This window comes from Aotus nancymaae, unplaced genomic scaffold (genome assembly GCF_030222135.1).
Source record: "Aotus nancymaae isolate 86718 unplaced genomic scaffold, 86718_ANA_hifiasm-v0.15.2.pri h1tg000059l, whole genome shotgun sequence".
Taxonomy (NCBI): Eukaryota; Metazoa; Chordata; class Mammalia; order Primates; family Aotidae; genus Aotus; species Aotus nancymaae.
The window spans coordinates 60,040,617-60,068,161 of record NW_026988473.1 but is presented as its reverse complement, the minus strand read 5'-3'; the positions used below and the strand labels follow the sequence as shown (position 1 = coordinate 60,068,161).

The 27,545-nt window shown below is 58.0% G+C and overlaps 1 protein-coding gene across 1 annotated transcript; it reads left to right on the top strand.

Annotated features, from left to right (window-relative positions):
- The first annotated feature begins 4,291 nt into the window (after positions 1–4,291).
- On the top strand, positions 4,292–24,183 carry WNT11 (Wnt family member 11). The gene is made up of 5 exons (XM_012469640.2): positions 4,292–4,374; positions 13,673–13,908; positions 15,836–16,113; positions 18,749–19,041; positions 23,338–24,183. Exons 1-5 carry the CDS (start codon positions 4,292–4,294, stop codon positions 23,510–23,512), a joined length of 1,065 nt encoding a protein of 354 aa, XP_012325063.2. The 3' UTR covers positions 23,513–24,183.
- The last annotated feature ends 3,362 nt before the right edge of the window (positions 24,184–27,545 follow it).

Sequence of the window (27,545 nt, the reverse complement as noted above, 5' to 3'; positions counted from 1 at the left end):
CCCCACGCGTGTCCCAGGCACGCAGCACGCACGCTTAGTAAACACCAGCTGTAGTGAGCGAGTCCCCCTTTGTAACTCGACAGAATGCAAAGTTCTCTGGAGCGCCGAGCGCCGCAGGTCAGTGGCGTCCGCGGGGACTCCGCCCCCGTCCCCCGCGCGCGGCCAGGGCCACCCGGTGGGGCTGCGGCGCGCTGACGTGGGCGGATCAAAGCGGCCGCCCGCGCCTTATAAAGCAGTTTCGGAGGCCTGCGCCAGAGATCGCGCCCGGCGCGGAGGAGAGCTCCGGCGAGCGGCAGGCGGCGAGCGCAGGCCCCGGGAGCTGAGCGCAGCCGAGGGCAGCCGGAGTCCGCGCCCGAGTCCGCGCCCGAGTCCGCGCGGGTCCTGAGCCGGCCGCCGCTTGCCAGGATCCCTGGCGTCCTTCTCGCGCCGCTTCAGAAGAGGGCGCCTTCGCCGCTCCCCCAGCCGGAGTGCTCCCGGGCCCGCTGGAAACGCGCTCGCCACTCCCTGGGCAGGCCGGGACACCCGGGCACGCAGGACAGGCCTGGCGAGCGACCCGGGAGGTGAGCAGTGGTCACGGGCAACGGGCAGCCGCTCAGCAGGGACCCGCTAGGGCTGGGAGCGCCCGAGTCCGAGGGGGACGACGCTTCTCGCACCCGCCACGACCCCCTAGGGCACCCACTCCTGGGTAAGCACACCAAGCGCTCCTCCATACCTCTCCTCCCAGCACTCCGAAGAGTTCCCCCTTGCGGAGCGCAGCTGCGGGAGCCCGGCGACGCGGGCTTTAGAGGGACGCGGGACAGGGGTGGGTTGTGCAGTTCCTGCGGCCCTCCTCAAACTTTCCCGGCCCGTCCCCCATCTCCTTCCCCCGCATCCCAGCCGACCCCCACCTTCCCAGTCTGCCCGCGGACGAGGTACTGCCAGAGCCACCTCCAGGGTGGGACAGTTGGATCCCGCGGCAGAGGGTGTGTGTGGTGGTGGTGGTGGGAGTGTGTGTGGGAGAGGGTGGCAAAAAGGCAGAGAAATGCGGCAGCGCCTAGCAGATTGAGGATGGGGGCGAACGCCTGTATTTGAGAACGGGTCCCAAAGGCAGCGGGGGGAGGAGGAGGACAGAGTTTGTTTACTGACCTGAGCTCCAGACTGGGGGCTGGGGAGGAGGAGAGTCTTGTCGCCGGCCCCGCGGCACATCTGGAACCGCCCCGAACATCTGGCTGAGCTCGCGCACGAACTCCACGCCTCCCACTCCTGGGACTGAAGTGCCTCGGTGTCCCTCATGGCCCTGGGCGCTCAGGGTCCGGGTCCAGGGGGTTAGCGGGAGGGATCCCGAGTGCCCCCACCCACCCTTCCCACTTCCAAAACAACCCGTCTCCCGGGTGACCCGGCGCCGCGTCCGCAGCCGAGCAGGCGTCTCTCGAAAACCTCGAGGCTTGGGTCAAAGTCGGGTGGCCAGCCCGGCCCCGCCCCGCCCCGCAGGTAACCTTGAAGCCGTCGCTCGGTGTCCTGGTTGGCGGGGTCCGCTCCGTGAGCTGCGCGGCTTCGGAACCTGCCCGTGCGGACCTTGAGCGCCGCGCGAATAATCGACCCCGGCTCGCGGTGCCCGCAGAGCGTCGGGGTAGGGAAGGTCCCGCAAGTCCCGGCCGGCGTGGCCTGGTCCCAGCGGCGGGCTTTCCAGAGCCCTTCACAGCCCAGGCCTATGACCACCTGTTGGTGGCTCGGGACTGCGGTGCCCGCCTGTGCACAGCCCCAGCCGGCCGCCTTCCCGGGCCCGCTGCAGGCAGGGTAGCTCGGACCAGCTTCGAGGAAGGGACCGATCGCTCTCCAAAGGCTCTGCGCCTGGTGGGGCCCGCTACGCGCAAGGCCCCAAACAAGGGGTCGGGCCTGTCAGGGCGGCCCACCGCAAGTGTCTTATAGAACGACCAGGACCCAGGGGGCACTCCCTGGACACCTCATCCCATCCCCAGACGAGGATGCGTGGGCCCAGGAAGAGGAGGGGACTTGCCCCCAGCCCGCGACGCGGGAGGCAGCCGCGATCCCCCCCGCCCCCGCCAAGCCCCGGCTTAGCGCCCCCTGGCGGGCTGGGGGCTTCGGGAGGCGAGCGCACCCTGACCCGCGGTCTCAGGCGGAGGGTGACCCCGCGGCCCTCTCGGCTGTCCGGGGCGTTCGTACAAGGGACAGCAACAGTCCGTCAGGACCCAGAGGCTCGGGCCAGGCGCTGCCTCCCCGTGCCACGAGCTGGGGCGGCGAAGGCAGAGGCCTGGGACAGCCGAGGCTGCTCCGGAAGAGGCGGGAGGGGCTGGAGGCCTGGGTCCCCGTCCTCTGTGCGACCTAGGCGGCGGCTCCTCTCCCTGGGAGACTAGGCTGGACATGGATCCCCTGCTGTGAGTCGGCGCATCTCCGTCCCCGTGCAGCCCCTGCCTCCTCCCCACCCAGGAATGCCGGGTGCCTTGGTGGGGGCGCACTTTAGGAGGGGAAAGACGGTGACTGGAGTTTTGATTTCCCCCCTCCATATCCAACGTACATTTTTCTCGTTTTGAGAAGTGCAGGAAACTTGCAAGACTAGACAAAGAGTTTGAATACAGGCTGGGTGGGAGGACGGGGCTCGGTTACACCGAGAACCCCGCTAGGAACACCAGCCTTGAGTGCACGTTTGTCGCAGGCGCCCCTGAGCTGGGCGCTAGCTGCGGGGCTGTGCGGAGGAAAAGAACTGTGCGATCCAGGTTTCAACTCGTCTTCCTGTGGGTTTTGCCGGCAGGCTCCAGAAAACCGTGGGGCTTCCCCTCTGTGCGCGTTGACGGCCCAGGCGCAGGAACGCGCCACGCAGGTGGCGTCGCGGTGCAAACAGCAGAGGTGCGCTGAGCCCCGCAGGCTGCAGGGAGGCGGGGACCTCGAAGGACGCACGGTGAAACCCCGCTCCTCGTTCTTATAGAAGGGGACACCGAGGCTGGGGTGGCTTAGGGCTTGCCCAAGCTCACAGAGCCAGATGAGAACGCCCTTGTTCCGCCCCAGCGCCCCCACTACGGTGGGCGCCTCCTTTTCCAACTCCCCAAACCCTTAGAAAGGAATCTCTTTGTCTCTGCTCCTCCCGAGGAGAGAGGGGCTGGGGGCTGTTTCTGACTCCGGGCGAACGCCAGGTGTTGGTAAATTTGGGAGAAGCTCGGAAGGGAGTTAATGAGGTGAGAATGAAGTGAAGGAGAAAAAAAGCGGAGAAAGCGGCTCCGCGGGCTGCGGGCGGGCGGGGCAACGGCTCCTCCGCGGCCCGAGGGCGCCGCCTGGAGGCCAGAGGCAACACCGCGCCAGCCCCGCGAGCTTCCCAGCTTCGCCGAGGCGGGGCCGCCCAGTCCCGGCTCGCACGCCCCACCCCCACCCTCCAAAGTGGGGCGGCTAAAGACGGATTTGGAGACTCGGAATCCTCACCGTACGAAGAACTCTACATCCCGTTTCCCATCCTCCCCTTCCCACGCCGAGAAAGCGGGGTCCGAAGCAAGCCTCATTTTCTGATCTCGCCGGACACCCGGCTTGCCCCTCCATAGCTGAACAACCCCACCGCTGCACCTCAGTTTTCTCATCTGTGAGATGAGGCAGTGATAGTGCCTATCTCACGGGGTGCTGGGAGGAGCAGATGCGATCGTGTTAGGGAACGTTCTTTATAAAAGCTGAATTGTGCCCGAATTGCCCCAGCGTACCGAGGAGGTAAACTGAGGCACAGTTGGGAAGGAGAATTGCTGAGGTCCTAATAACTAATAATCCATGTTGCCGGGATAAGCCCAGCTCCGGGGCCCCGGCTCCACTGCCTCGCCCGGACTCCGGATTCCTCTCCTTTCCATCCCAGGTCTGCGTCTGTCCGGTCCCCTCTGCCTCCGTGGCTCTCAGCTTTGTCCTCTGAGCGTCCCTCTCCCTCTCGCTGTGTCGGTCCGTTCTCTCCGGGGGTCTCCCGCTCTGCCGCCTCCTGTCCCTCCTTCCGGCTGCCGGGGCTGGAGGGGCCGGAGGGTGCGTTGGGGCCCGGGGCCGCGCTGGTGGACACGCCTTCGGCCGCGCCTAATTCGAGCCAGGCGCGGGACCCGTCCCCAGGCAGGGCGGGGCGGGAGGGGACGCCCGCCGCGCTTGGCCTCCCGGGGCCCCGACCCCTCCTTTGTAATTTGAATAAAACGCCTCCCCCGCCCGCGCGCCTCCTTAACCCGCCGTCTCTGCACTCCCCGGCTGCAGGCGGCGTGCAGGACCAGCGGCGGCCGAGCAGGAGGAGGACTTCGGCGCGGCTCCTCCTAGGTGTGACCCAGGGCGCGCCCGCCGCGCGACGATGAGGGCGCGGCCGCAGGTCTGCGAGGCGCTGCTCTTTGCCCTGGCGCTCCAGACCGGCGTGTGCTATGGCATCAAGTGGCTGTGAGTAGGGGGACCCCGTGTCCACGCGCATAGGCCCGGGACTGGGGCGGCGGGGGGCGTTACGGGGTTCCTTGTATGGGGCGAGCGAGCTGAGACCCGGGAGCCCAAGCTGGCTTGGCGGTCGTGGGCAAGTCATCCCTAAGCCTCCGTTTCCTCCTCTGTAAAATGTCGTCCCTACCTCCTGGGGGCTTGCGAAGAGGGAACGAGACGGGCGTGGACGGCGATGGAAGCTCCCGGTCCCGTGCAGCTAACGGTGGCGCAAAGGCCGCGGAGTTGCTGGCCACCTCCGCAGGGGCGATGGAAAAAGACATCCTGATGAGGGGGCTCAATCCAGAGGGGGCCAGCCCAAGAGGGTTCCTAGTCAGTCAGTCTCCTTGACCCTAGCGGGAGTTCCGCAGAGACACTCCTGGCCCCTCCACCTGGGTGACCTTGGGGCGGTGTCACTCTACCTCTTGGAGCCTCTGTGTCCTCCTCTGTCGCAGGAGGGTGCGACTCTTCACCTCACTCAAATCAGATAAAAGGCTCCTGAAAGGACCTTAGAAGCTGTCAGATGCCGCTGCGCACATGTGCAGGGCACTCATTTAGATAGAAATTATTCACGCAGCGGGAGGAGGGAGCGGAAGGCTCGGTGAGGAGCACAAGGGAGTGCCTGCTCAGGGGGCCGAGGGTGGTGAGGAGAGGAGTCAACGCCAGCCCCTTCCTGGAGGGGCTGCCCTCTAAGCTAAGAGAGATAAGCCCAGGCTGTAAATAACTCCACAAGTGTCCGAATGCCCGAGGAGAAACCAGAGCGGGGTTCTGGAGGGCTAGAGGAAGGAAGCCCACCTGGTGGGGATGCAGATTTGAGACGTCGGGAAGCTTTCCCTGGGCTGTACCCCTAGTGACTGAAGCGCTGCCTGGGATTCGCTGGTGCCGGCAGTGGAGAGGAAGGCGCTGTGAGCAGAGGGGCTCCCTCAGAGGGCAAGTCCAGGACGGGACAAGGGTCTGGAGTTCGGGGCCGGGGCAGGGAGCCTGCAGATAAGACAGCAGGGGACAGGTTGAGGGGGCTGGGGAGGGCCCTGCAGAGGGTTTGCGAATTAGTTGGAAGACAGGGTGATAATGGCTGCGCCGCCAGCAAACAGTCTGGAGGTCACTGGCCCTGCCCCTTCTGGGGCCAAGTTATTGATTAATGGCTGATTCAAGGCGGGGACCATGTCTTCCTGCCTTTCTTGTTTATAAGAAACCTGGTCTCAGTGGTATCCTGGCCCTGGGCACTAGCTCTTCCCAGCTGTCCCTGAGGAGTTCTGTGAGAAACCAGCCACCTTCCCTTTGCGGTGGGGTACCCAGCACTGTTCCAGCTGGTAGGGACCTCCAATTCATGAGTCCAAGCTCTCTCCTCCACGGCCACCATTTTACAGATAAGGATACTAAGGTCCAGGGAAGGAGAGGATTGGCTGAAGGGCACCAGGAGCATCAGAGGCCTTGCACTGGGCTTGGGTGGCATTTGCCGCCCCTGAGAGTGCTGTGGGGTCACTGCCATCATCCCTGCTCCACAGTGGGAACACTGAGGCCCCACAAAAGGTGTGATGCACACAAGTCCCCATGCTGGCATGTGGTGGGGTGGGCAGCTGGCTAAGCCTGACATCCACGTCCTCTGTCCCCACGGCAGTTAGGCTGCCACAGAAATTGGTACAACTCATTGTGTGCCTTAAAGAAGCCCCCAGCCTCTTGGGGGAGATGGACACATAGAAATACAAAGTGGACTATGGCCCGTGTCTAGCAGAGGGAGCACCCCAGCCCAGAGGAGGCGTGGTCAGTTCTACCTGAGGGAGGTGCCTGGGCCAGGATTGGAAGGACAGAGAGGATTTGGGTGGTCAGAGATGGAATGCAAAGCAGGTATCCCAGGCAGGAAGCACAGCATGAGCAAAAGCCTGGAGGCCGAACAGTGCGTGTGGGGAGACCTGGAGAAACCAGGCACCACAAGAGCCTACTCCTAACTGCCCCAGAGGCTGCTCCGAGAGCTTGGGTTGTTGAATTTAGTTCACACTGCACTCCAGCGAGAAGGTGATAGTCTAGCAAGAGAGGTTAAAGGCTTGCTAGAGTTTAAGATGGAGGGAGAAGAGGGAGAAGGGGTGGAGTGAATAACATTTATCTGTGTGTACATGTGTGTATGTGTATATATAGACACATGTGTAGGCTGTGTGGATATATGTATGTATATGTACATATATGTCTACACACACAGCCTCGCTACATGCCAGGCACTGTTCTAAGTGCTTTATGTATACTGTTCCATTTAAATCTGCCAGCTACCCCGTGAGGTGGGTGCTGCTATTACCCCCATTGCACAGAAGAGAAAACAGAGGCATGGGGGACTCTACCTAGCAGGGTGTCACAGCTCAGAGGTAGTGGAGGCAGGGTTTGAGTTAAGCTACCTGGCTCTGTGGCCTGTTGGGCACAGGGAGCCCCAGCACGGCTGGGAGCAGGGATGTGCTCAGTGAGCCTGGAAAGCCGGGGACTCACCCAGCAGCCTCCGCTGGCCTGAGCTCTGGAGAGTGAGCTGGAGATGAAAGGGGCACTTGGCACAGGAACTGAAACCCAGTGTGGCTGAGTGGCCTGGAATGCTCACCTGGGGGGCGCCTGGGATGCAGGCTGAGCTGGTGGGATGGGGGCTGGGGAGAGGGGATTGGAACCTGGCTGCCCATGGAGGCACCTGCCCAGAAATAACCTGACCCTTCCCTCCTTACCTCCTCCCAGGCCCAGCACTGGAAGGCTCCCTGCCCCGCAGGTATTCGGGGTCCCAGGTCTGGGCTGTCCCCACTTCTTGGCTGCCCTGGGTAGGGGGAGGGTTTGAGGGGAGTCCCACCCTCCTGTGAACCACGGGGGCAGGGGCAGCGGGTGAGAGGAAAGGCCCAGGGTGGCTGGGAACACCCATAAAGGCCGCCCCCTTCCCTGGGCAGTCCCACATCTGAGGCTCCCATGGAGGTGGGGCCAGGAGGCTCTAGAACGGCCATGGCGCTGCAGAATAGGGTGGAAGGAGTGTCAGACTGGGAGTGGGAGGCCCAGCCTGAGTTCTGCAGGTCAATCGCTTCAACTTCTCTGAGCCTCAGTTTCCTCAGCTCTAAGATAGGGGTAGAAGGAGCCCTAACTCGGGATGTGGGAGGCCTGGGGGTCTAGCTTGGCTCTGCCTCTGATTGGCTGTGTACAGATCTGGGCAAACCCTGCCTTTCTGGGCCTCAGTTTCCCCACTTGCCTAGTGGGAGTTGGTGACGCTGTGGCAGCTGCCCTTTGGCTACTTGGTTGAGAAGTGTCAGACCAAGACCTGTTTGGGCTCTTCCTCACAAGGTGGACTGCACAGGTGGGTCAGCATGTGTGAGGCCAAGGGGACAGGCTTCCATCTCTGAGGTCTGGGGAGTCAGGTGTGAAGGGACTCAGTGTCATTTCCAGGCAAGACTGGATCTGCAGGCTCCAAGCCCTTCATCAGCCTCCATTTCTCTATCTGTACAGTGGGGACAAGGGCTGGACTGGTCCCTCTTCACTCTGGAGCCCTGGGTCAAAGCCTAGGAGGGAACAGGAGGACTCTCAGGCTGTGGGGCCCCAGAGGTTTCTTCTTCCTGGAAGGCCAGCTGCAGCCCCAATTTGGGGTGGCTGGTGAGGAAGGGGCACTTCCGAGGTTCCTAGACCTCGCCCTGGTTCCTGGACCTAGAGCTAATTGAGAAGTTAATTGGGGAGTCAAGGAGGGAGAGGTTCTCCAAGGCTGCCCCAGGGGAGTGGACGGAAGCCTGGGGAGAGGCAGGGCTTGCCTAGGTGGCCTGGAGCCCAGGTTCCCGCTCCATCCTCCCTGCCACATGGGCACCAGGATGCAGTGGGGCCCAGGAGAGCCCAAAGGGACATGAGCAGGGGAGGGACAAAGGTCTGGCTGGGAAAACGGGGTCTCCTCAACTCCATTGCTCTCCCACCTCAGGGTCAGCAGGGTCCAAAGATGCAGAAACATGGGGATTCTAGGGCAAGACTGAGCCCCTAAGCCAGCCCGCAGCTCTGACCAGCATCCTCATCCCAGAAGCACAGATGTGGGCATCAGGGTCTCTCCCACGGCCACCTGTTCACCTCACCCCATCTCTCCCCCTGGGTGGGCAGCTGCCAGGCTACATTCTGGGTGGTGCTGCTGGGGGCGCCTTCTGAGGCCCTTTGAGCCCAGCTCTGCTGAAGCCTCACCTGGAAATAGGTTGGCGATGCCACTCAGCACCGTGGGTGGCAGGGCTGCAGAACTGCAGAGAGGGACCTTGGAGCCCAGGGCACTTAAAGGAGCCTGAACCTGGCTGCCAGGTCTCTGGCCTAGAATTCGTCATGTGACCTGACCCCTGTGCCTAGAGGGAGAGGGATGCTGTGAAGGGCAGGTCCAGGAGAGAAGCCCTTCTTGGAAGGTGCTTTACCCGGGCCGGGTCCCCTAGAGCAGCCTGAGGGTGGGGCTGCTGGCACCACCAGGAAAACACCTCAGTGAAGTCATTTGACAGCTTGTGTTACCAATGTCAGAGCCTGCATTGTTCTTGGAAATTGAGCAGTATGGATGGAGAAATTGAGGAGAAGCAAGGGACAGTGACTTGCCCAAGGTCGCATGTGCTGCCACCCACGTCGTCCTTCTCATTTGAAAACACTGAGCCAGGCTTGAGCCCAGGTCCCTGCCCCAGCCAGTCCTAGCAAGGCCCCCGACTCCTGAATGAGAAGAGGCCTCGCCACCCCGGTAGGGCCCTGAGATTGGGCCTCGCCTGTGAACTCTGCGTTCCCTCCTGTCCTTTCTTCCACTCTCTCCCCCAGGCCCCCACCCCCAGATGAACTGAAATGTTTCCAATTAGGGGTCTGTTGGAGTGAAGCGAGTGAGATGTCCACAAGGAGAACTCCCCCGCCTCCCGTCCTAATCCTTGATTACCTCCCCAAGGGGGATTTATTTGGAAACGGTCATTACCACTAATTACCAGATGACCGCATGGCCCTCCTTGGGAGTGGAATCTGCTGCCTCCCGCCTCCAATCTCTGCCTGCAGCCGGGTGGGCGGGTGGCCTCCCTGGCACGCATGGCTGGCTGCTCCCGTCCCAGCCTCAGCCTCCACGGAGGGCCCCTGAGCTTTCATGCTGCTTTGCGCCCACCAGGGCCTCTGGATCGGCTTCTCATTTACCCTCTGGCCGCCTGGGGAGTCTGAGCTTTGTCTGGAAGGTGCTCTGACAGTACCTTCTCCCTCAGCCTTCTGGGGAGGATGGAGAGACTGAGACCCAGGATGACTCCAGGGCTCACTCCAGGGTCCCAGCTAAGGAGACCCAGGCACCGGGAGCACCAGCTCCCTTCCCTGAGAGCTGTGGCACCCAGCACTCACAAGCTGTCTGCACCCCGCTCCCTGGGAAGAGGCTCAGCCCCCATCATCCTACCCCATGGCTTAAGCAGGAGCCCAGGGAGAGACACGGGAGGCTGACTTGGCGGCCTGAACGCCCACATGTGCCATGTGCCTGCTGCTGGGCCATGCGATGATGTGCTGTCACCCATGTTTGTAAAGGGAGGAAGCTGGCTCAGAAGGAGGGAGTGGAGAGTTGGGTGAGGGTGAGCGGCAGCACAGGCTCAGACAGGCTGGGTAGGGACCGCCCAGAGCAAAGCAGAGTGGGGACCCGGAGAGAAGTGACCACAGCACCCGTAGGGACTGACAGCCTCACCAAGAAGGTTGGTGGGGCCTGCTGGGGGGTGCTGGACAAGCACAGCCCCTGAAGTAGGGATGATCAGCCCCTCCTGGCCACCCTCTGAGGTGTGAAGTGAGAGGTTGTGCCAGCTGGAAAGGCTGTGCCCACGTGGGGCTGTTACTCTGCCACTGCCACCGCACTGCACGCAGGGACAGCGTCTGCTCGGTGGAGGTGGAGGGGCTGTGACAACCAGAAGCGCACCGAGGTGATGACATTTGCCTTTGCGTGGTCGGAGCCCACCCAGGAAGTACAGCAGGGTTCAGTCACAGTTTCCCCAAGACGGCGAGGCCAGGGCAGGCCAGAGCAGTTCCAGTTAGGTCAAGAAACCGCATCTGAGGGCTGCTGTGTGGCCCACTCCGTGCCGGATGCTGGCATCTACACACCAAAGATTTCCAGGCTCGTAGTTTAGGGGGTAGCAGGGAGGGGATACTGCCCTGGACGCCACAGTTGATCTTACACAGGGTGAGTCATGCCACCCTAACCACAGACACCAGGCCCTGCTTTCTGGGTCTCCAGGTTTCTATCTTTGGGGGTTATGGGGTGGGTGAGGCATGGCAGATCATGAGAGGCAGGAGGAAGTGAAGGAGCCTATCTAGTACTTATTATAGCACGTATCATTCAGCCTTGGCAAGACTCCGAGAGCTCCCCACGTTGTGGTTGATGCCCAGAGAGGGATAACAGTTTGCCCAAGTTTGCACAGCTCATAGAGGACAGAGCTTGAGTGAGAACCCAGGTCTTCTCACTCTCTCTGGTCCAACACTTGCTAGGCAAAAAGCGGGGGACTTCGCTTCATCTAGGAATGTTTTAAACACTTTGCGTATATTCTGTTATTTAATTTGAGTCTCACCATAGCCTCTTTTTTTTTTTTTCAGTAGACAGAGTTTCACTGTGTCACCCAGGCTGGAGTGCAGTGGTGCAATCATAGTTCTCTGTAACCTCAAACCCCTGGGCTCAAGTGATCCTCCCAAGTAGCTGGGACTACAGGCATATACCACAGAACCCAGCTAATTTTTTAATTGTTTGTAGAGACGGGGGCTCTCACTATGTTGCCCAGGGTGGTCTTGAACTACTGGCCTGAAAGGATCCTCCTACTTTGGCCTCCAGAGTAGCTGGGATCATGGACATAAGCAACAGCCCCCAGCCTTATAGCCTTTTGAAGTAGTAATTATTTCTATTTCTGTTTTATTTTATTGAGACGGAGTCTCACTCTGTCACCCAGGCTGGAATGCAGTAGCGCCATCTCAGCTCACTGCAACCTCTGACTCCCTGGTTTAAAGCAATTCTGTCTCGGCCTCCTAAGCAGCTGGGATTACAGGCATGCGCCACCACGCCCAGCTAATTTTTGTATTTTTTTGGTAGAGACAAGGTTTCACCACGTTAACCAGGCTGGTGTCAAACTCCTGACCTCAGATGATCTGCCCCCTTGGCCTCCCAAAGTGTTGGGATTATAGGTGTGAGCCACCTCAACTGGCCTTATCATTTCTTCATAACAGATGAGGATCATGAGGCCCAGAGTGGTTGGGTAACTTACCTAGGTCACACAGCTGGTGTCGAAAGCTTGTGCTGCTCTTCCTGGGGTCAGGCCAGGAGCTAGAACAGCTGGGTCATTGATTTATAACTGTTGATAGCTTTATCCAGCCATTAGACTAGGCACTCCTTGAGTTGAGGATCTATGTCATATTCGTTACCAAATGAGACTGGGGAGAGTTGGTGCTTAGTAAATGTTTCTTCCACAAGTAGATCAAGTTCATTTATTCATTCATGTGCAGAAGCAGGGGGAAAGGCTTTCCTGGCATCAGGAAAAGCCTGGGCAAAGGCATGGTGGCAGGACAGTTCCTTTCAGAGAAGTCAGGGACCTGTTGCGGCTGGATGTCAGGATAAGAACTGGAGCCTGGAGAGAGCTGGGAGGCCAGGCTTTGAGGGGCCGTGAATGGCAGGTGACAGCCTTTGGCCTTGACTAGGCAGTTCCAGGTAGGAAAAGACCACCAAGGTGGTAATTGTAGTAGCTTCCATCACTGAGCACAGCACATCAGCCCTGGGCCAGAGCATGTGATGCACATTGTCTGATTTAAGCCCTCAGTTAACACTGGGAGGTTGGTGGGAGAGGAGAGGTTAAGTGACTTGCTCAAGGTTGCAAGGGGAATGATACAGCCTGGAGTCTACCCGAGCCTGTGCAGTGCCCTTGGCAATGGGCTGCCTCCCTCAGAACTCAGCCCAGGAGTTCTGGGATCTCCAACTTGCCAGGTTTCAGCCCTGACCCTGGGTGAGGACCGCTGGGGCCACAACAGGCAGGGCACTCAGCACTTCTGGCTGCTGATTGACCCCTCTTGGCTCTGTCCCTCCTGGGTCTCTGCTGGGTTGCTGAAGGCCAGCTGGCTCTGGGCTCCAGATGGCCCCCTGCTGTGGGTTCCAGATGACCCCTGCTGTGGGTCGGGGCACTGGGAGTGAATCCACATGGAGTCCTTTAGGGCTGTGGGGTCCTTCTAGCCTGCACTTAGAGGAAGTGCCGCTGATGCAGTCTGCCCCTCAGAGAAGGCCTGGGAGAACAGCAGATCCAGGAGGGTCCTGGTCCCAGAGTCTTGGAATCCAGGTGCCCAGAGCTGGGATCTGGGAGGCTCTCGGGTTCTCTAACATCACCAGGGTTCACAGAGACCCACGAGGCTAACATTTCCCAAAGCGTGGATGAGGTCAGCAGCCTTAAGCAAAGGGCTCTGTGCTCAATATGCTCAACAGACTCCCCAAGCTAAACAAAACCAAGCCTATTGCTTTGCTGCAGGACTTCTCAGGACCTTTAAAATATAAATGCGCATCCTGACTCTCCAAGCAGGGACACAGTACATCGTGTTCCCCAGATGGATCCCTTTTGTCAGAGTGCCTCACTGGAACCCATTCTAGGAAATACAGTTTACAAGTACAAACACTGGGGCCCAAAGAGGGGCAATGAATTATGTAAGGTCACACAACAAGTTAATGGCCAAGTGTGGATTAGACACTAAATTTTCCAAGTTCCAGGTCATCACAAAACTGAGCTGCTCTTTAATCCTTTATTAGCAATTCCTTGCATGGATATGGGACTTTATAAAGTAATAAATGGGCTTACTAATCAAATGAAGCAGTGATGGAAAACTCCTAACTCATGTTGCTCATCTAGTAAGGCTTCAGTTAATAGTATGGACAATTATTGTGATTATAAGAATCTAGCATTTCGCATGGTTTCTGGAACATAGCTGCTCAGTGTTGAATGAATGTTGAATAAAGACTAATAATTCACAGCTGTGTGAGAACTAAATCAGGCCGTGGATGTGAGCGTTGTGAACTGTACAGCTGTTTCATTAGTATAATTATCATAAAGCTTAGGTAGGCTGGGGGTTGTGATCTAATGTTATGAATAGGGCCTGAGACCCAGAGAGGGACAGTAATGTGCCCAGGGTCACACAGGGGTGGGAGGGGGATCCACTGCTCTGCCAGCAGGCACTTTGGGAGCCTTTCTTGGAAGGAGCCAGGAGGAAAGGCTAGGGCCACTGGGGCGGGTGGAGGCCATGTGGCCCCTGACAACCCTGTCTCTCCTTCCATCGGTCACGGCCTTTCCACGGTGTGCAGGGCGCTGTCCAAGACACCAGCGGCCCTGGCGCTGAACCAGACGCAACACTGCAAGCAGCTGGAGGGCCTGGTGTCTGCGCAGGTGCAGCTGTGCCGCAGCAACCTGGGGCTCATGCACACGGTGGTGCATGCCGCCCGCGAGGTCATGAAGGCCTGCCGCCAGGCCTTCGCCGACATGCGCTGGAACTGCTCCTCCATCGAGCTCGCCCCCAACTATTTGCTTGACCTGGAGAGAGGTAGGAGCCAGTGAGGCTGCTGAATGCATGTGTGGGTGCGAGTGAAGGAATTCAGGCATTGATCTGTGTGTGTTTAGATGGAGGGATGGGTTCATGGGTGGATGGATGATGGATTGATGGACGGATGACGGGTGGATACAGGCATGGATGGATGGGCGTATGGGTGGATGAATTAATCATAGGTATGGGTGGGCAAGCATTCACCATTGAGTAAACACATGTGTGGAACTATCAGCACAGGGGAGCCTGAAGGACAGCACACATACCTGTGTACCCCCATGCATGAATGAAGGAATGACGCAAGGCTGTGGCCTTCCGTACTTGAGGCCACATGTCAGGGAGGCTCCTGGGAGAGGAGTCTAGAAACAAGAATGCTGCCGGGCGCGGTGGCTCACACCTGTAATCCCAGCACTTTGGGAGGCCGAGGTGGGTGGATCACAAGGTCAGGAGTTCGAGACCATCCTGGCTGACATGGAGAAGTCCCGTCTCTACTACAAATACAAAAAATTAGCTGGGCATGGTGGTGCACATCTGTAGTCCTAGCTACTCAGAAGGCTGAGGCAGGAGAATCGCTTGAACCTGGGAGGCAGAGGTTGTAGTGAGTTGAGATCGCACGACTGCACTCCAGCCTGGACGACAGAGCGAGACTTTTTCTCAAACAAACAAAAAAAGAAACAAGAATGCTATAGAGAAAACCCTCAGGGCAGACAGGTGTGCCACAGGTAACACTGAAGCAGCCTGCGGAAACTGTTGCACCATGCACAGAGCAGTGTAGGGACAGAACATCTCGAAGACTTCCTGGAGGAGGTGGCTTCTGTGGGGGGTCTGTGGGGACCTATATATAATAGGGAGGCTTCCGATAGGCAGAAGCACCCCAGTAGGTGTCATCTCTCCCCTGCACTGTAATAGCTTTTCTTGTGGGTCCTTAACAGTAGCAGCTAATGTTTGACAAACCTTCCTTTCTTCCTGAATTATTTGAACTCTATAGCCAGCCTGTGAAGTAGGTGTTATCACCCGTATATAGGTCTGTGGGAGAAGGGGCAGTGACTTGTTAGTTAAGAAACGGAGCCAGGGCTCAGACCTATGTCCAGGACCCCGCAGCTGAGGCTCCTGAGTGCCAGATTCGTTTCCTAGGGCTGCTGTCCAATGGGCCACAACTGGCTGCCTGCAAACAACAGATGTGTATTGTTTCGCAGTTCTGGAGGCTGGAAGTCTGACACAGAGGTGTCCGCAGGGCTGTGCTCCCCTGAAGGTGCTAGGAAGGATCCTTCCTGGCCTGTCCCTGGCTCCTGGTGGCAGCCTGTCATCCTTGGCGTTCTTTAGCTTGCAGCTGCGTCACTGCAGTCTGTGCCTCTGTCGTCACAGAGCAAGCTCCCTCTCTGTGTGTCTGTGTATCCGAAATTCCCTTTTCTTATAAGGACACCAGTCACTGGCCTAGGGCCCACCCTGATTCAGTATGACCTCATCTCAGCCCATTACAGCTCCAAAGACCCCACTTCGTCATAAGGTTATGCTCACAGGTACAGGGGTTAGGACTTGAACACATCCTTTGGGGGAACACAGGTCCACTCACAGCAGGCCCTTTGTGCATTCGCCTGGCCCATCAGGAGCTCAGAACCTGGGCTTCACTTCTGTAAAGCATCCCCTAATGCCAGGGCAGGGCGAGGGGGTGGAAGCCCAGAACTATGCGTGAGTAGGAGGACTGGGCGAGGGTGTGCCTGTGGGTGTGGGGTCCTAAGTGTGGCTGTCAGCTGGTATATTCAGAGGTAATTGGGGAAGCAGGGGTGACAGCCCAATGGTCCCAGTGTTGACCCCTGCCAGCGCCATCCGGGTTACAGCAGGGTGTGGGCAAAGGAGAAGGACCTCCGACCTGGGCGGGGTCCTAGCCCTTGATGGATGCCGGCTCACCTTCCCCTCCCACCCCCAGGGACCCGGGAGTCGGCCTTCGTATATGCGCTGTCGGCCGCCACCATCAGCCACACCATCGCCCGGGCCTGCACCTCCGGCGACCTGCCCGGCTGCTCCTGCGGCCCTGTCCCAGGTGAGCCACCCGGGCCCGGGAACCGCTGGGGAGGATGTGCGGACAACCTCAGCTACGGGCTCCTCATGGGGGCCAAGTTTTCCGATGCTCCTATGAAGGTGAAAAAAACAGGATCCCAAGCCAATAAACTGATGCGTCTACACAACAGTGAAGTGGGGAGACAGGTAACCACCCATCCCACCCACTCCCAGATAGTTGTGCTTGTGCCATTGACCGGAAAAGGGCCACCCAGTGTGCCCCGATGGCGGGGGTGCGGGGAGACGGGCCCTGACTGGCCCATACCTGACGTGCCTCGCACTGTCCTGGTCCTCAGCCCTTCCCTCGCCAGCTGCTTGGGGCTTGCCTCGCTTTCCTCCTCCAGGGCATCCACTGGGGTTTGGGTTGTCCAAGCGGAAGGAGCACTGAACTAGGAGTCAGGAGCTCCGAGTCCTGGCCTTGGCTCTGGCACTAAACTCTCTTAGGGACATTGGGCAAGTCACTGCTTCTCTAGCCTCAGCTGTTCCCATCTATAAAATGGTGGGGTGACCTGCTGCTGTCCCTCCCTCCAGAGCGTGGAGAGGGCTGTGGTCAACAGAAGCATGTCCTAAGGGGTCATCTGCTTGGATTGAACAGGGACTCCCACCCATACCCACCACAGCCTCTAGAACAGTTTCCCTCCAGCATTCATTATTATCAGGTTTTCATTCATTCATCACCTCCCTGCCCAAGAGGCTGGGGTGGGTGGACCCGTAAGTGAATGAACTTTCTACCAATCCATGTTGCAGATACAGTGCTTGGGGCTCCATATGTTTCTGCTCTGTGGTCGCAGAACAACTCGGGCAGGCCCTGTTGTCCCCTTTCTACAGATGGGGAAAGGCCTGTGAACGCAGGACGGCCACTCAGCCAGAGCTGCATGTGCAGTCGGCATCTCATCGGCTCCTCTCTGCACCCTTTAGCCCCATTTTACAGAGGCGCTGAGTGAGACCGAAAGCACTTCAGCAGGTCAGCCCCACCGCACGATAGAGCCCAGGCCTGTGCGACTCCCATGTCCAGGGCTTCTGTGGTCTCACCTGCTCTCAAGGGTCTCCCTTGTGTGAGGATTCTTGGATGTCCAGGCCATCCTTGGACAGTTAGGGAAACTGAGGCCAAATCATACTGTGGGTCTATAGCAGAGCCTGGCCAGGGACTCAGGACTCCTGCCTCCTGGTCCTGCCGACCTGTCCCCTACCCCTGCTCATGAAATCCAGTGGGAGCCCTTCCCAGCAGCCTGCACGCCCATCACCATGGCCAGGCCAGCTGGGCACCACGCTGCCAGGGGCACAGCCCTCCCCTCCCTGCCATGCAGTCCAAAGAGGGTCCTCAGCCTCGGGGCAAATCAGGCCTGTCCCTGAGGCCATCTGCAAAAGGGGCCAGTGTCCCCACAAGCTGCAGGGCTGCGTGAGGATTAAATGAGATCGCCAACACGGGTTTAGTACCTCGGGAAGCTCCAGGCCCCTTACCCTAGCTTATGCTGAGTAGCAGAACCTAGTTCACCTTCCCTCGATGGCTCGCCAGTGCTGCAGGGCCCTGCAGTCCTGTTGACTTCATTCCTGTGACCTCCACAGACTTTTCTCACAAATTCCAGATTTGATGCCCATACACACTCCCTGGGTCCTCACTTCCTGGCACTGGCAAGGGGAAGGAGCCCTGGGACCTTGGTCAGTTCCCCCACTAACTCATTTGTCTTGGGGCAAGGCCTGACCACTCTGTGCCTCAGTTTCCCCATCTCTCTGATGCAGGGGATGGGCCCAGTTTCCCATGACTCTTGCCGGTCTCTGTACAGGACAGGCAGGAGGGCAGGCCAGGGCAGGGGGATCCGAGTCTTGTTTTGAAAGAAGAGTTTAAAAGGCAGAACTGGAAGGCCCTTAGAAGGCATCTAACTTCTGCCCCTCAGGTATAAATGGGGAAACTGAGGCCCAGGAAATCTGGTGGGCCCAAGTCCTTTTGGAAGCCAAGGCAAAAATCTCCCCAAGCCTCTGAGCCCAAGGGGCTCCACCATAGTTATTACTTAAATGGATTTTTCAAAACCAATATTGCTTTAACTTTTATGGTTCACAAACCCTTTTGTGTGTGTCGTCTCATTTCATCCTTACAGCTCTCTGCAAGGCAGGAATTATATGCTCCCTTTGCACGAAAGAAGACAGAGGCCCTGAGTGGTGACGTGGCTTGCTGAGGGTGGCCTGGCAGGAGTGCTGGCAGTGGGGGACAGCCAGCCAGGCAGCGGGGAGGTGCCTCCCGCACTCACCCCTGCCTCTTCTCCCCTTCCTACCCTCCTCCCTTCCTTCCTTCTCTTCTTTTCTTCCTTTTTTCCAGCAAGCAGTTAGTGAGAGAAACAGCAGGGAACAATTAAAAGCCACCACTTTTGGAATCACCCTCAGATCTGGGTTCAAATCCCAGCTCCATGATTTCTCATCTGCAACCCTGAGCAGCCTCTCTGAGCTGTTTCTTCTTTTTAAAATGGGGGGAGTAAGGATACCTCCCCTGAAGGGCTGTTGTGATGATCAACCCCTATTATGTGTTAGAGTGCTTGGTATATAGTAGGTGCTCAATAACTGCATCCCTATCCCTGCAAATGCCTTTATTCCTGCCCCTCAGCTGCCCCCCAGGTTGCAGGAAGACCCACACCACCTCCAAGCTTCACAGCAAAAAGCTCTATCACTTGAGGCTCCAGCAGGCAGTGTCTCCCCAAGAGCGCCCAGCCATGGGTGGGTGGCATGGGGTCCCAGGACAGGCCAGGGAGGGGACTCTGGACGCCCAGCCAATGCCTCCCCCTGTCCGCAGGCTCTGCGCGCCTCTCTGGAAATGAAGTGTAAGTGCCATGGGGTGTCTGGCTCCTGCTCCATCCGCACCTGCTGGAAGGGGCTGCAGGATCTGCAGGATGTGGCTGCCGATCTCAAGACCCGATACTTGTCGGCCATCAAGGTAGTGCACCGTCCCATGGGCACCCGCAAACACCTGGTGCCCAAGGACCTGGATATCCGGCCCGTGAAGGACTCGGAACTCGTCTATCTGCAGAGCTCACCTGACTTCTGCATGAAGAATGAGAAGGTGGGCTCCCACGGGACACAAGACAGGTGAGGCCAGCCGCCACCCTGGCAGGAAAGGGTCACCCAGGTTGCACGCACTGTTCCCCAGCTCAGGGCCACGCACACAGCAGGGATTTAGTTGGCATTTGGAGAATGGAGTCCCTGCTCAGTTCAGGTAGTTGGCCCCAGGAATGCTGATTAGAGATGCCAGGGTCCTAGGGTCCCCTGCAGAGCTGCCAGGAGCATTCTGCACTTCGCCTGGCAGGGGCCCAGGGAATGGAGGCTGATGGGAGGCCCCTGCTCCACCTTCCCCAGCTGGGGAGACAGATGGGAAGAGACAATGCCGCTACTGGGAGACAGGACAGGAACGAGGCTGCCCAACATAAGATAGGTGCTCAGAAAATGTTTGTCAGATGAACAGATGAGGGGTAAAGGCCATACAGCCTGCTTGGTGCACAGAAAAGGGACTGAGGCGCCAGGGGAGGTGGAGACAGCCTCCACTGAGTGAGGGAGAGTGAGGTCTGCCTGCATTCCTGGCAGTGATACTGCTCCTGTGTCCCCACCCCTGTGAGCCCTGCCCCTGGCCCCCCGCTCCTCCCATCTCCTCCTGGGGACCCCAGTCCTGGAACCCTACCACAGGCCCAGTCACAGCTGCTGCAGCCAGCTCAGGAAAGGAGAGTGAGGGAGCCAGGGGTGACTGCAGACCCACTGTGTACTGTGTGGGGCTGGTGAGGACCGCACAAGCAGCCTTTCCAGAAGACGGGGCTGGCGAAAACTTGTCCCGATCTCCAATGAGAGAAAGAGCTCTGGCATCACATGCATTTGGGAAATTCTCTTTGGCGCTTCACAAGGCACTAGAACATACAAAAGGCTCCGAGGAATCTGCAGTGAAGGATCTGTTTAAGCCAGTACTTCCCAGAGGTGTTTGGCCATGGAACTCTTTTATTAAGGAGCCCCTAATAGCATTCCACAAAACTCGTGTTCTCGGGGTTAAAAGAATATTGCACCAGAGAGTGGGTGTCTGGGAACGTGTCTGGCACATTGTTGGTGCACAGCCAGCGTCGACTTCCTCCACAGCCCACGTTCCTGTCTCCAGGAGAGGGAGGGGTGGGCTGGGGGGCTGCATCCCCACAGGCCAGGGCAGCAGGCTCTGTGAGGAGGCCCAGGCTCCCATCTGGAGGCCAGATTGCCGGGGTCGGCAGAGGGAAGATGGAACCAGGTCAGGCCAGGGAGACAGGAAGGAGCCAGAGGCTGGGCTGAGGTACATGAGGACGGGGGAGTTAGAGGAGGATTCTAGAACACGGAGGGCTACAGGAAGCCCACGGAGGACCCAAAAGTGAAGAAAGGGCCTTCCTGGATCTGTATGCTCTGTGTGTGTCAGCCAGGGCACAGATTCCCAGTGGGGGGCTCAAGCACATCCCACTGAGCTGAGGCTCAGGCCTGTGTCCTGTGCGGTGGAGAGGGCACCCCACGGCTCACAGGGTTGGCAGTGATCTCCAAGCACACTTACCTAGCATCTCCCCTCCCCCTGTGCCCTCAGGCTGCCAGACCCCACTCTCCCAGCACCCCCTCACTCCTGATGAGGAAGCCCCACAGCACCACCCACCCTCCTGTCTTCCTTTGCAGCCCCCACAGTTTTCCGGCTTGTGGCTGCCAGTCCTTCCCTGGGGGGGCCCTTGCAGGTATCTGTGTTAGTTGGCTTTTGCTGCACTAACAAACACCCCCAATTTCTCAGGAGTTTACCACCACAAACATTTTTTGCGCCAGTTACATGAGACTGCAGGTCAGCTGTGGCTCTGCCTGGCTCTGGCAGGTGCTGGCGGGGGATCCCCAAGGGCTCAGGTCGTGACAAGAAAGCCTGGTGTGAGGGGAGCCCAGAGGGTCCCTGACCCAGCCCGGGCATCAAGGAAGGCTTCCTAGAGGAGGAGAAATGTGAGATTGATTGGATTGGAGGTTGAATGTAAGTGAGCTTTGTGAACTGTGCAAAGCGTGTGCACAGGTGGTATCTCTAGAGGCTGGCTCCCTAGCTGGGGAAGACACCTTGCAGTATCCTCAAATCTAACCTGGGGAAACCGAGGCCTAATCTGCAGTCAATATTCCAAACCCCAGCCCTCTTGTAGTATTTCTTCCAGAGGCCTGCACCCCTGAAACTCGCCCCCCACCAACAGTCTGAGCCACCCTGTGCCCTGGGAGCCAGGTATTCCAATGGCCCTCCCCTGGGCCCATGGCCCCACTGACCCCAATCCTGGTCCCAGGCACCCGGGCCTTGTCTGGCTCTGACATCGGAGGCCAGGTCAGATAGTGCATGTCAGGGATCCAGAAATTAGAAAAAGAACTCTGTCTCCTTCCTGCCACTCAGTATAGAGTGCTCAGCCAGAACCTTCAGGATAAGGCTGAGGGGGGACTCATTAAAGCCAAGTGGCTAAACAAAGCCCAAAAGGGTTCAGTGACCTACCTTAAGTCACATAGCCAGTAATTGGCAGAGCTGAGGTTTGAACCCAGGTCTGTCCGGCTCTGGGGCATGTGTTCTTCCAGGAACTGCTGACAGCCCCCACTTGCTGGTCACTGGCTGTCTCTCCCCAGGCACTCCCTTCCTTCTGCCCATCGCCCCTTCCAGCTCAGACCTGGCCTCTCCCCCAGCACTACTCAGCCTCCTCTGGGCCGCCAGCCCTCCCTTTCCGTCTGCTCTCCCTGTTCTGAGGGTAGGGCTGGTCTTCTGCCTTTATCCAGGCTGTTTCCTCTACCCCAGCACTCCTTCCCTCCTCTGCACTGTGGAGTCCTGCTCATCCTTCATGAATGGCCTAGATGGCCTTTCCTCTTCCAGGAAGCCCTCCTGAACTCTCAAAGACTTTGTACTCACCCCCGGCCAAGACCCCTTCCCCTTCTGTGTCTGTTTCCTCATCAGTAAATATGAGGATTGTCTTCAGTCATCTCTAGGACTTACCCATCTTGGACACTCTGGGATTCCTCTATCCACCTGTGGGGACCCTTTGTCCCTGTCAGTGCCCCAGACGCCTGCTGTTCTGTCCCCAACTGCATCTCATGAAAATACTCCCTGTCTAGCCTCAGCCCAGTGAGAGGAACCACTAGTCTGAACAGATGATTTGTCACTAGACAGAAGAACTGAGAGCGACGGAAGGATGCTTGCATTTTATAGGGACCTTTAATGTCTTCTCATACCACATTTGGGAAGAAATGCAGCCCCTGCTGGCTTCCACACCCTGCCCTTCAGGGTAGGCAAAGAAAGCCAGGGCCTTAGTTTTAGTCTCTGAGTTTAAGCCTCTGCCCTTTGCCGAGCCTGTTTTCATCTGCATAATGGACATGATAAATCCACTAACCCAAGGGCCCTGTGGGCCTCCCCTGAGATAAAACACTGGGGGGAGGGTCTGGCCCACAGGAGGCACGTGGCTGACAGACCCCTCTTCCTCCACGAGCAGCAGGCCTGATGCCCACTGGGGGTTCGAGTATTTCAGAATTTATCCTAGGATTCTAAAAATCAAGGGATCTTTACATCTGTCATAATATTTAATAAAAGATTAAGTATGGCCAGGCATGGTGGTACATGCCTGTAATCCCAGCCACTCAGGAGCCTGAGGCAGGAGAATTGCTTGAACCCAGGAGGCAGAGGTTGCAGTGAGCCGAAATTGCACCACTGCACTCCAGCCTGGGCGACAGAGCAAGACTGTCTCAAAATAAAAGATTACACATAAAGATAGGATTATTATATTGGTTAGAGGGTCCTTCCAGTATTTAGAAGTAGAAGAAACAGAAAAAAGATACCTCCCAGAAAACAAAACAAAGCTGGGCACAGTGGCTCATGCCTGTAATCCCAGTACTTTGGAAGGCTGAGGTGGGAGATTGCTTGAGCCCCTGGGAGTTCAAGACCAGACTGAGCAACATAATGGGACTCCATTGCTACAAAAATAAAAATTAAAAAATTAGGCAGGCATGGTGGCGCATGCTTGTAGTCCCAGCTATTCAGGAGGCCAAGTGGGAGGAGCACTTGAAACCGGGGGGCGGCGGGGTCAAGGCTGCAGCGAGCCATAATCACAACCACTGCACTCCAGCCTGGACAACAGAGTGAGACCCCGTCTCAAAAAAAAAAGAAAAAGAAAACAAAACAACCCCATCATTTTGGTAACCGCTTGTTAGAAATATAGGGAAAAGTTAGAAGTACCTTTAGGTAAGAGGATTATTTTAAATTCCCAAAAGTTCAAGACAACTTCCAAGAAGGGCTGAGTCGGTGGCCATGGGAGAGGCTGCCGGCTGCCCGACTGGGGGTCATGGGGTGCGGGGAGGTGGTTACCAAGGCATGCACTGACCTCCTTCCCGCCCCCACAACAGGCAGTGCAACAAGACATCCAACGGCAGTGACAGCTGCGACCTTATGTGCTGCGGGCGTGGCTACAACCCCTACACGGACCGCGTGGTCGAGCGGTGCCACTGTAAGTACCACTGGTGCTGCTACGTCACCTGCCGCAGGTGTGAGCGCACCGTGGAGCGCTATGTATGCAAGTGAGGCCCCGCCCTCCGCCCCACGCAGGAGTGAGGACTCTGCTCAAGGACCCACAGCAGCTGGGGCCAGGGGCCTGAAGACACCCCATGGATCTCTGCATGTGAATTCCAGATGCCAGGCGTGGGAGGCGGCTTGTGCTTTGCCTTCACTTGGAAGCCACCAGGAACAGAAGGCCTGGCCACCCTGGAAGGAGGGCCGGGACATCAAAGGAAACCGACAAGTTTAAAAATAACTTGGCAGCCTGAGGCCCTGGAGTGCCCACAGGCTGGTCTAAGGAGCAGGGCATGGGATTTGGTGAGACTGATACGGACTTGACCTTTCAGGGCCACAGAGACCAGCCTCCGGGAAGGGGTCTGCCCGCCTTCTTCAGAATGTTCTGCGGGACCCCCTGGCCCACCCTGGGGTCTGATCCTGTTGGGCCCACCACATGGAACCACTAGCTTGGGTTGTAAATGTTTTCTTTGGTTTTTTGATTTTTCTTCCTTTGGGATGTGGAAGCTGCAGAAATATTTATAAAACATAGCTTTTTCTTTGGGGTGGCTCTTCTCGATTCCTCTTTATATATTTTATATATATAAATATATATATATATAAAAAATGATCTCTATTTTAAAACAAGCTTTCTAAGCAGCTGTATGAAATAAATGCTGAGTGAGCCCCAGCCTGCCCCTGCAGTTCCCGGCCTCCTCAAGTGAACTGGGCAGACCTTGGGGCTGGTGGGGAAACTCTCCGGTTTCCAGGCAAGGCGGCTTCCGATTGATGTCCTTTCTCCCCCCGCGCTTCCCCCACACCAGGCCCTGGCCCCGATCTCCCTGTAAGATCTCTTGGTCAAGGGCGAGGACAGACGTCTTGAAACATAAACCCAGCTGGCAGCATCTTTGTTCCTCAGGGACACACATGCAGGCGCAGCTCAGAGCCTGGCCGTGTTGTCGGGCCTGCCTGCTAAGCTGACTTCAAGGGAGAACCCTCCCTGGGGAGCTGGGATGCAGACTTTGGGGAGGTGGTGCAGATCCAGGCTCTAGCTAGCCCTGGTGGGTTTTCTGCGTGACCCTAGGCAGGGCTCTCTGTCAGCCTCAGTTTCCCCATTTGTAAAATCGGAGAGGTGGGGAGGAAGGCTGGAGGTTGGGAAAGCCTTCGTGCCTGGAGGCTGGCAGCAGCAGACGTGATGAGAAGTGGTTGGATTCTGGTTCTGTTTTGAAGGTGGAGCCAACACGATTTGTTCTCTTTTTGCATGTGGGGCGTGAGGGGAAGGAGGCCCAAGAATGACTGCTGGGGGTTCGGCTGGAGCACTTGGAAGGCTGGAGGGGCTGAATGCTGACATGAAGAGAGACCTGGGGTTCAGATTTGGGCCTGTGGGGATTGTGATGCTGTTTATGCTCCTAGTGGAAATACTGAGTGGATGGGCAGATATTTGGGTCTGGAGTTCTGGGGAGTGGCCATGGCTGGAGATCCACATTTGGGCATCATCACTAAGACAGTGGGTGAGTAAAGAAGACCAAAGCCTGGGCCTGGGGCACTCCTGCCTTGGAGACTGGGGAGATGAAGCTTAGAGGAGACACGGGAGACAGACAGAATGACCAGGGAAACAGGAGGGAGGTTGGCTGTCCTGGCTATTGCCAAGTGAAGGCAGGGTGCACAGGATCACCGCAGGCACATCACTGTTCCCCAAGCTTCAGCATCACCTCCCGCATGTGGGCAGCACCAGTAACCAACAGATGAGCAAGTGGGGTATCCCCAGTGCCTGGCCAGGGCAGATGGCGCCGAAACAGAAGCAGTGATTCATTACCCGGATCTTGCTGTGGCTTGAGGGGTGACCACACAAGGCCAAGGGCGTAAGAGGATGTCATCTGGATCTCTGCATGCACGGGAGAGACCCAGACTCAGCGCCAGCACCTTCCCTCCCTGAAGCCAGCTGAGGACTGAGACTCCACCTGGAGGGGCTGCGGCAGAGTGGGGCCTTGCGCAAGCTTTGGAGAAGTGAAGACACATCCACAGGGGTGGGATGGCATGGATGACCCCTCTGGGGCTGGACCAGTCCTGAGTGGGAAGAAGGAGGGCTTTTGTGGCCATTCTCCAGGCCCTGCCTGAAAGCTTGTGGCAGGGCGGGGCGGGGGGCGGAGGTTGGGGGGTGGCCAGAGCCACAGTCACCAGCTGCAAGGAACCTCAAGATAAGTCTTCTGGTGTGTTTTGCAGATGAGGAAATTCAGAGATGGGAAGGGCCTTCCTGTGGTCACAGAGCTGATAACGGGCTGGGGGAGCTGGAGCCTCCCCGGGTGGGGCCCCTGCCAGCCTCTCTGTTGAAAACCCCCAGCCTCCATGGAAGGAGCCCTGGAATGTGCACTCTCCAGGCCCAGGGCTTCCCTGCTTCACAGCTCTCAGCAACCCCTCAGCCCACAAAACCAATCCCTGGTTCCTTACCTAAAACACAAGGCCCGTCCCCATAGGCACAAGCGATTCTTCTAACAGCATTTCCTGCAACTCCCAGCTGTTCAGCCCGCCTGACCTCTGGGCATCTGTTGATCTTCCCTGGCCATGAGTGCTGTTTTCCCTGCTGGAATCCCACACAACCTTCATAGCCCTCTCCACAAAACCTTCCCCAGTGCTCTGGGTGTAAAGGATCTCCCCCTCTTCAGGCTCCCCACAACCCTTTGAACATTTAAAGCAGCCGTCACCCTCCTTCTCAAGCTGCCAGCTAATGGCCTCTTCTGCAAAAGCCAGGTAAATGGCTGCCTCCTCCAGGAAGCCCTCCCCAACTACCCTCAGCCTGGACCAGGGGCCTCCGCTCGGTTCCCACAGCCTCTGTGCTCCCTCCAGTTCTTCTCCGAGCCAAGGTGTTGTAGAGGCCTGTGTTGTGTCATATCATCCTTCTCCCCGACGTGTCTGCGGACTTTTCATGAACTGGGACCAGCCCTATGCACCCATGGGCCCTGGGATCTGGGGGCAGCACAACAGGGCTGGGTATAAAACATAACTCTGAAATGTTGGGTTTGGGAGTATTCTTTGGACCTCCGTCAGGACAAATAAATAGGGAAACCAGACCAGGGACCCAGAATGGCTCTCAGAGAGGGTGGCCACATGATCTAAGTGCTACCATTTATTGTGTGCCTGCTGTGTGACTTTCTAAATCACTGGCCCAAGTCACCATAGCAGCCCTCCGAAGTGAGTATTGTTATCATTGACGCAGGAGGAAACTGAGGCTCTGTTAGGAAAGGCGCTCGCTCCAGCCCCCAGGAAAGCTCCCAGCACAGCAGGGCTCTGAGCGCAGGTGCGTCCCTGCTCATGCGTCTGCACTCCCAGCAGGTGCAGGGGAGCTACGTGGAGAGCTGAGGACTGTTTCCTGGAGGGCTGGGAGGGGAGCTCTCAAGCTCAGGACAGGAGACTCCGGGGGTTCCTGACTCAATGGGCCACTGGCCAGTCCCCACCTCTGTGACAAAGCCCTGAATCTTCCTGGCTGGCCAGGAGCTGGACAACCAAGGGGCAGTGGGAGCTGGTCCCGGTGCTGCCCCTTGCCCCCAGGTCAGGGCTCTAAGAATGCAACCAGCCCACTCTGGGGAGATGGAGGCTCGGGCCTCCGCCAGGTGCATCACAGGGGCCTGGAGGCTCCCAGGACCTCGGAGCTCTGGTAACTCAGGATCTCATTGTATTCAGAGCTTTAGAACTGTCAAATCTTGGTACCCAGGAATTGTAGAATAGAAACCCCTAAACCACTGCCTTGCAAGCCCTGTAGAAGCCCCTAGGCCAATGCCCAACCCGAAGAATTGGACGGCTGCGTACTGATCTGAGGGTGTCAGGATTCTTGTCCCCAGCAGGTTTCCCTTCCCAGGCCCTGCTCCATGCCCCTCCTGTGTAAGGGGCAGCCGTCCCAGACAGGGCTCTGTGAGGCTTGGAGAGCCCCCGAAAGATGGAGACTCCCCAGTGATGACAGCACCAGCCACTCCGAGGCGGCTCGGAACCAAGTGTGGGAGGCTGGCCGGAGACACGGGAGAGACAGGCCTGAGGAGGGAGACAAGAAGGCGGCAGAGCGGAAACAGGAACT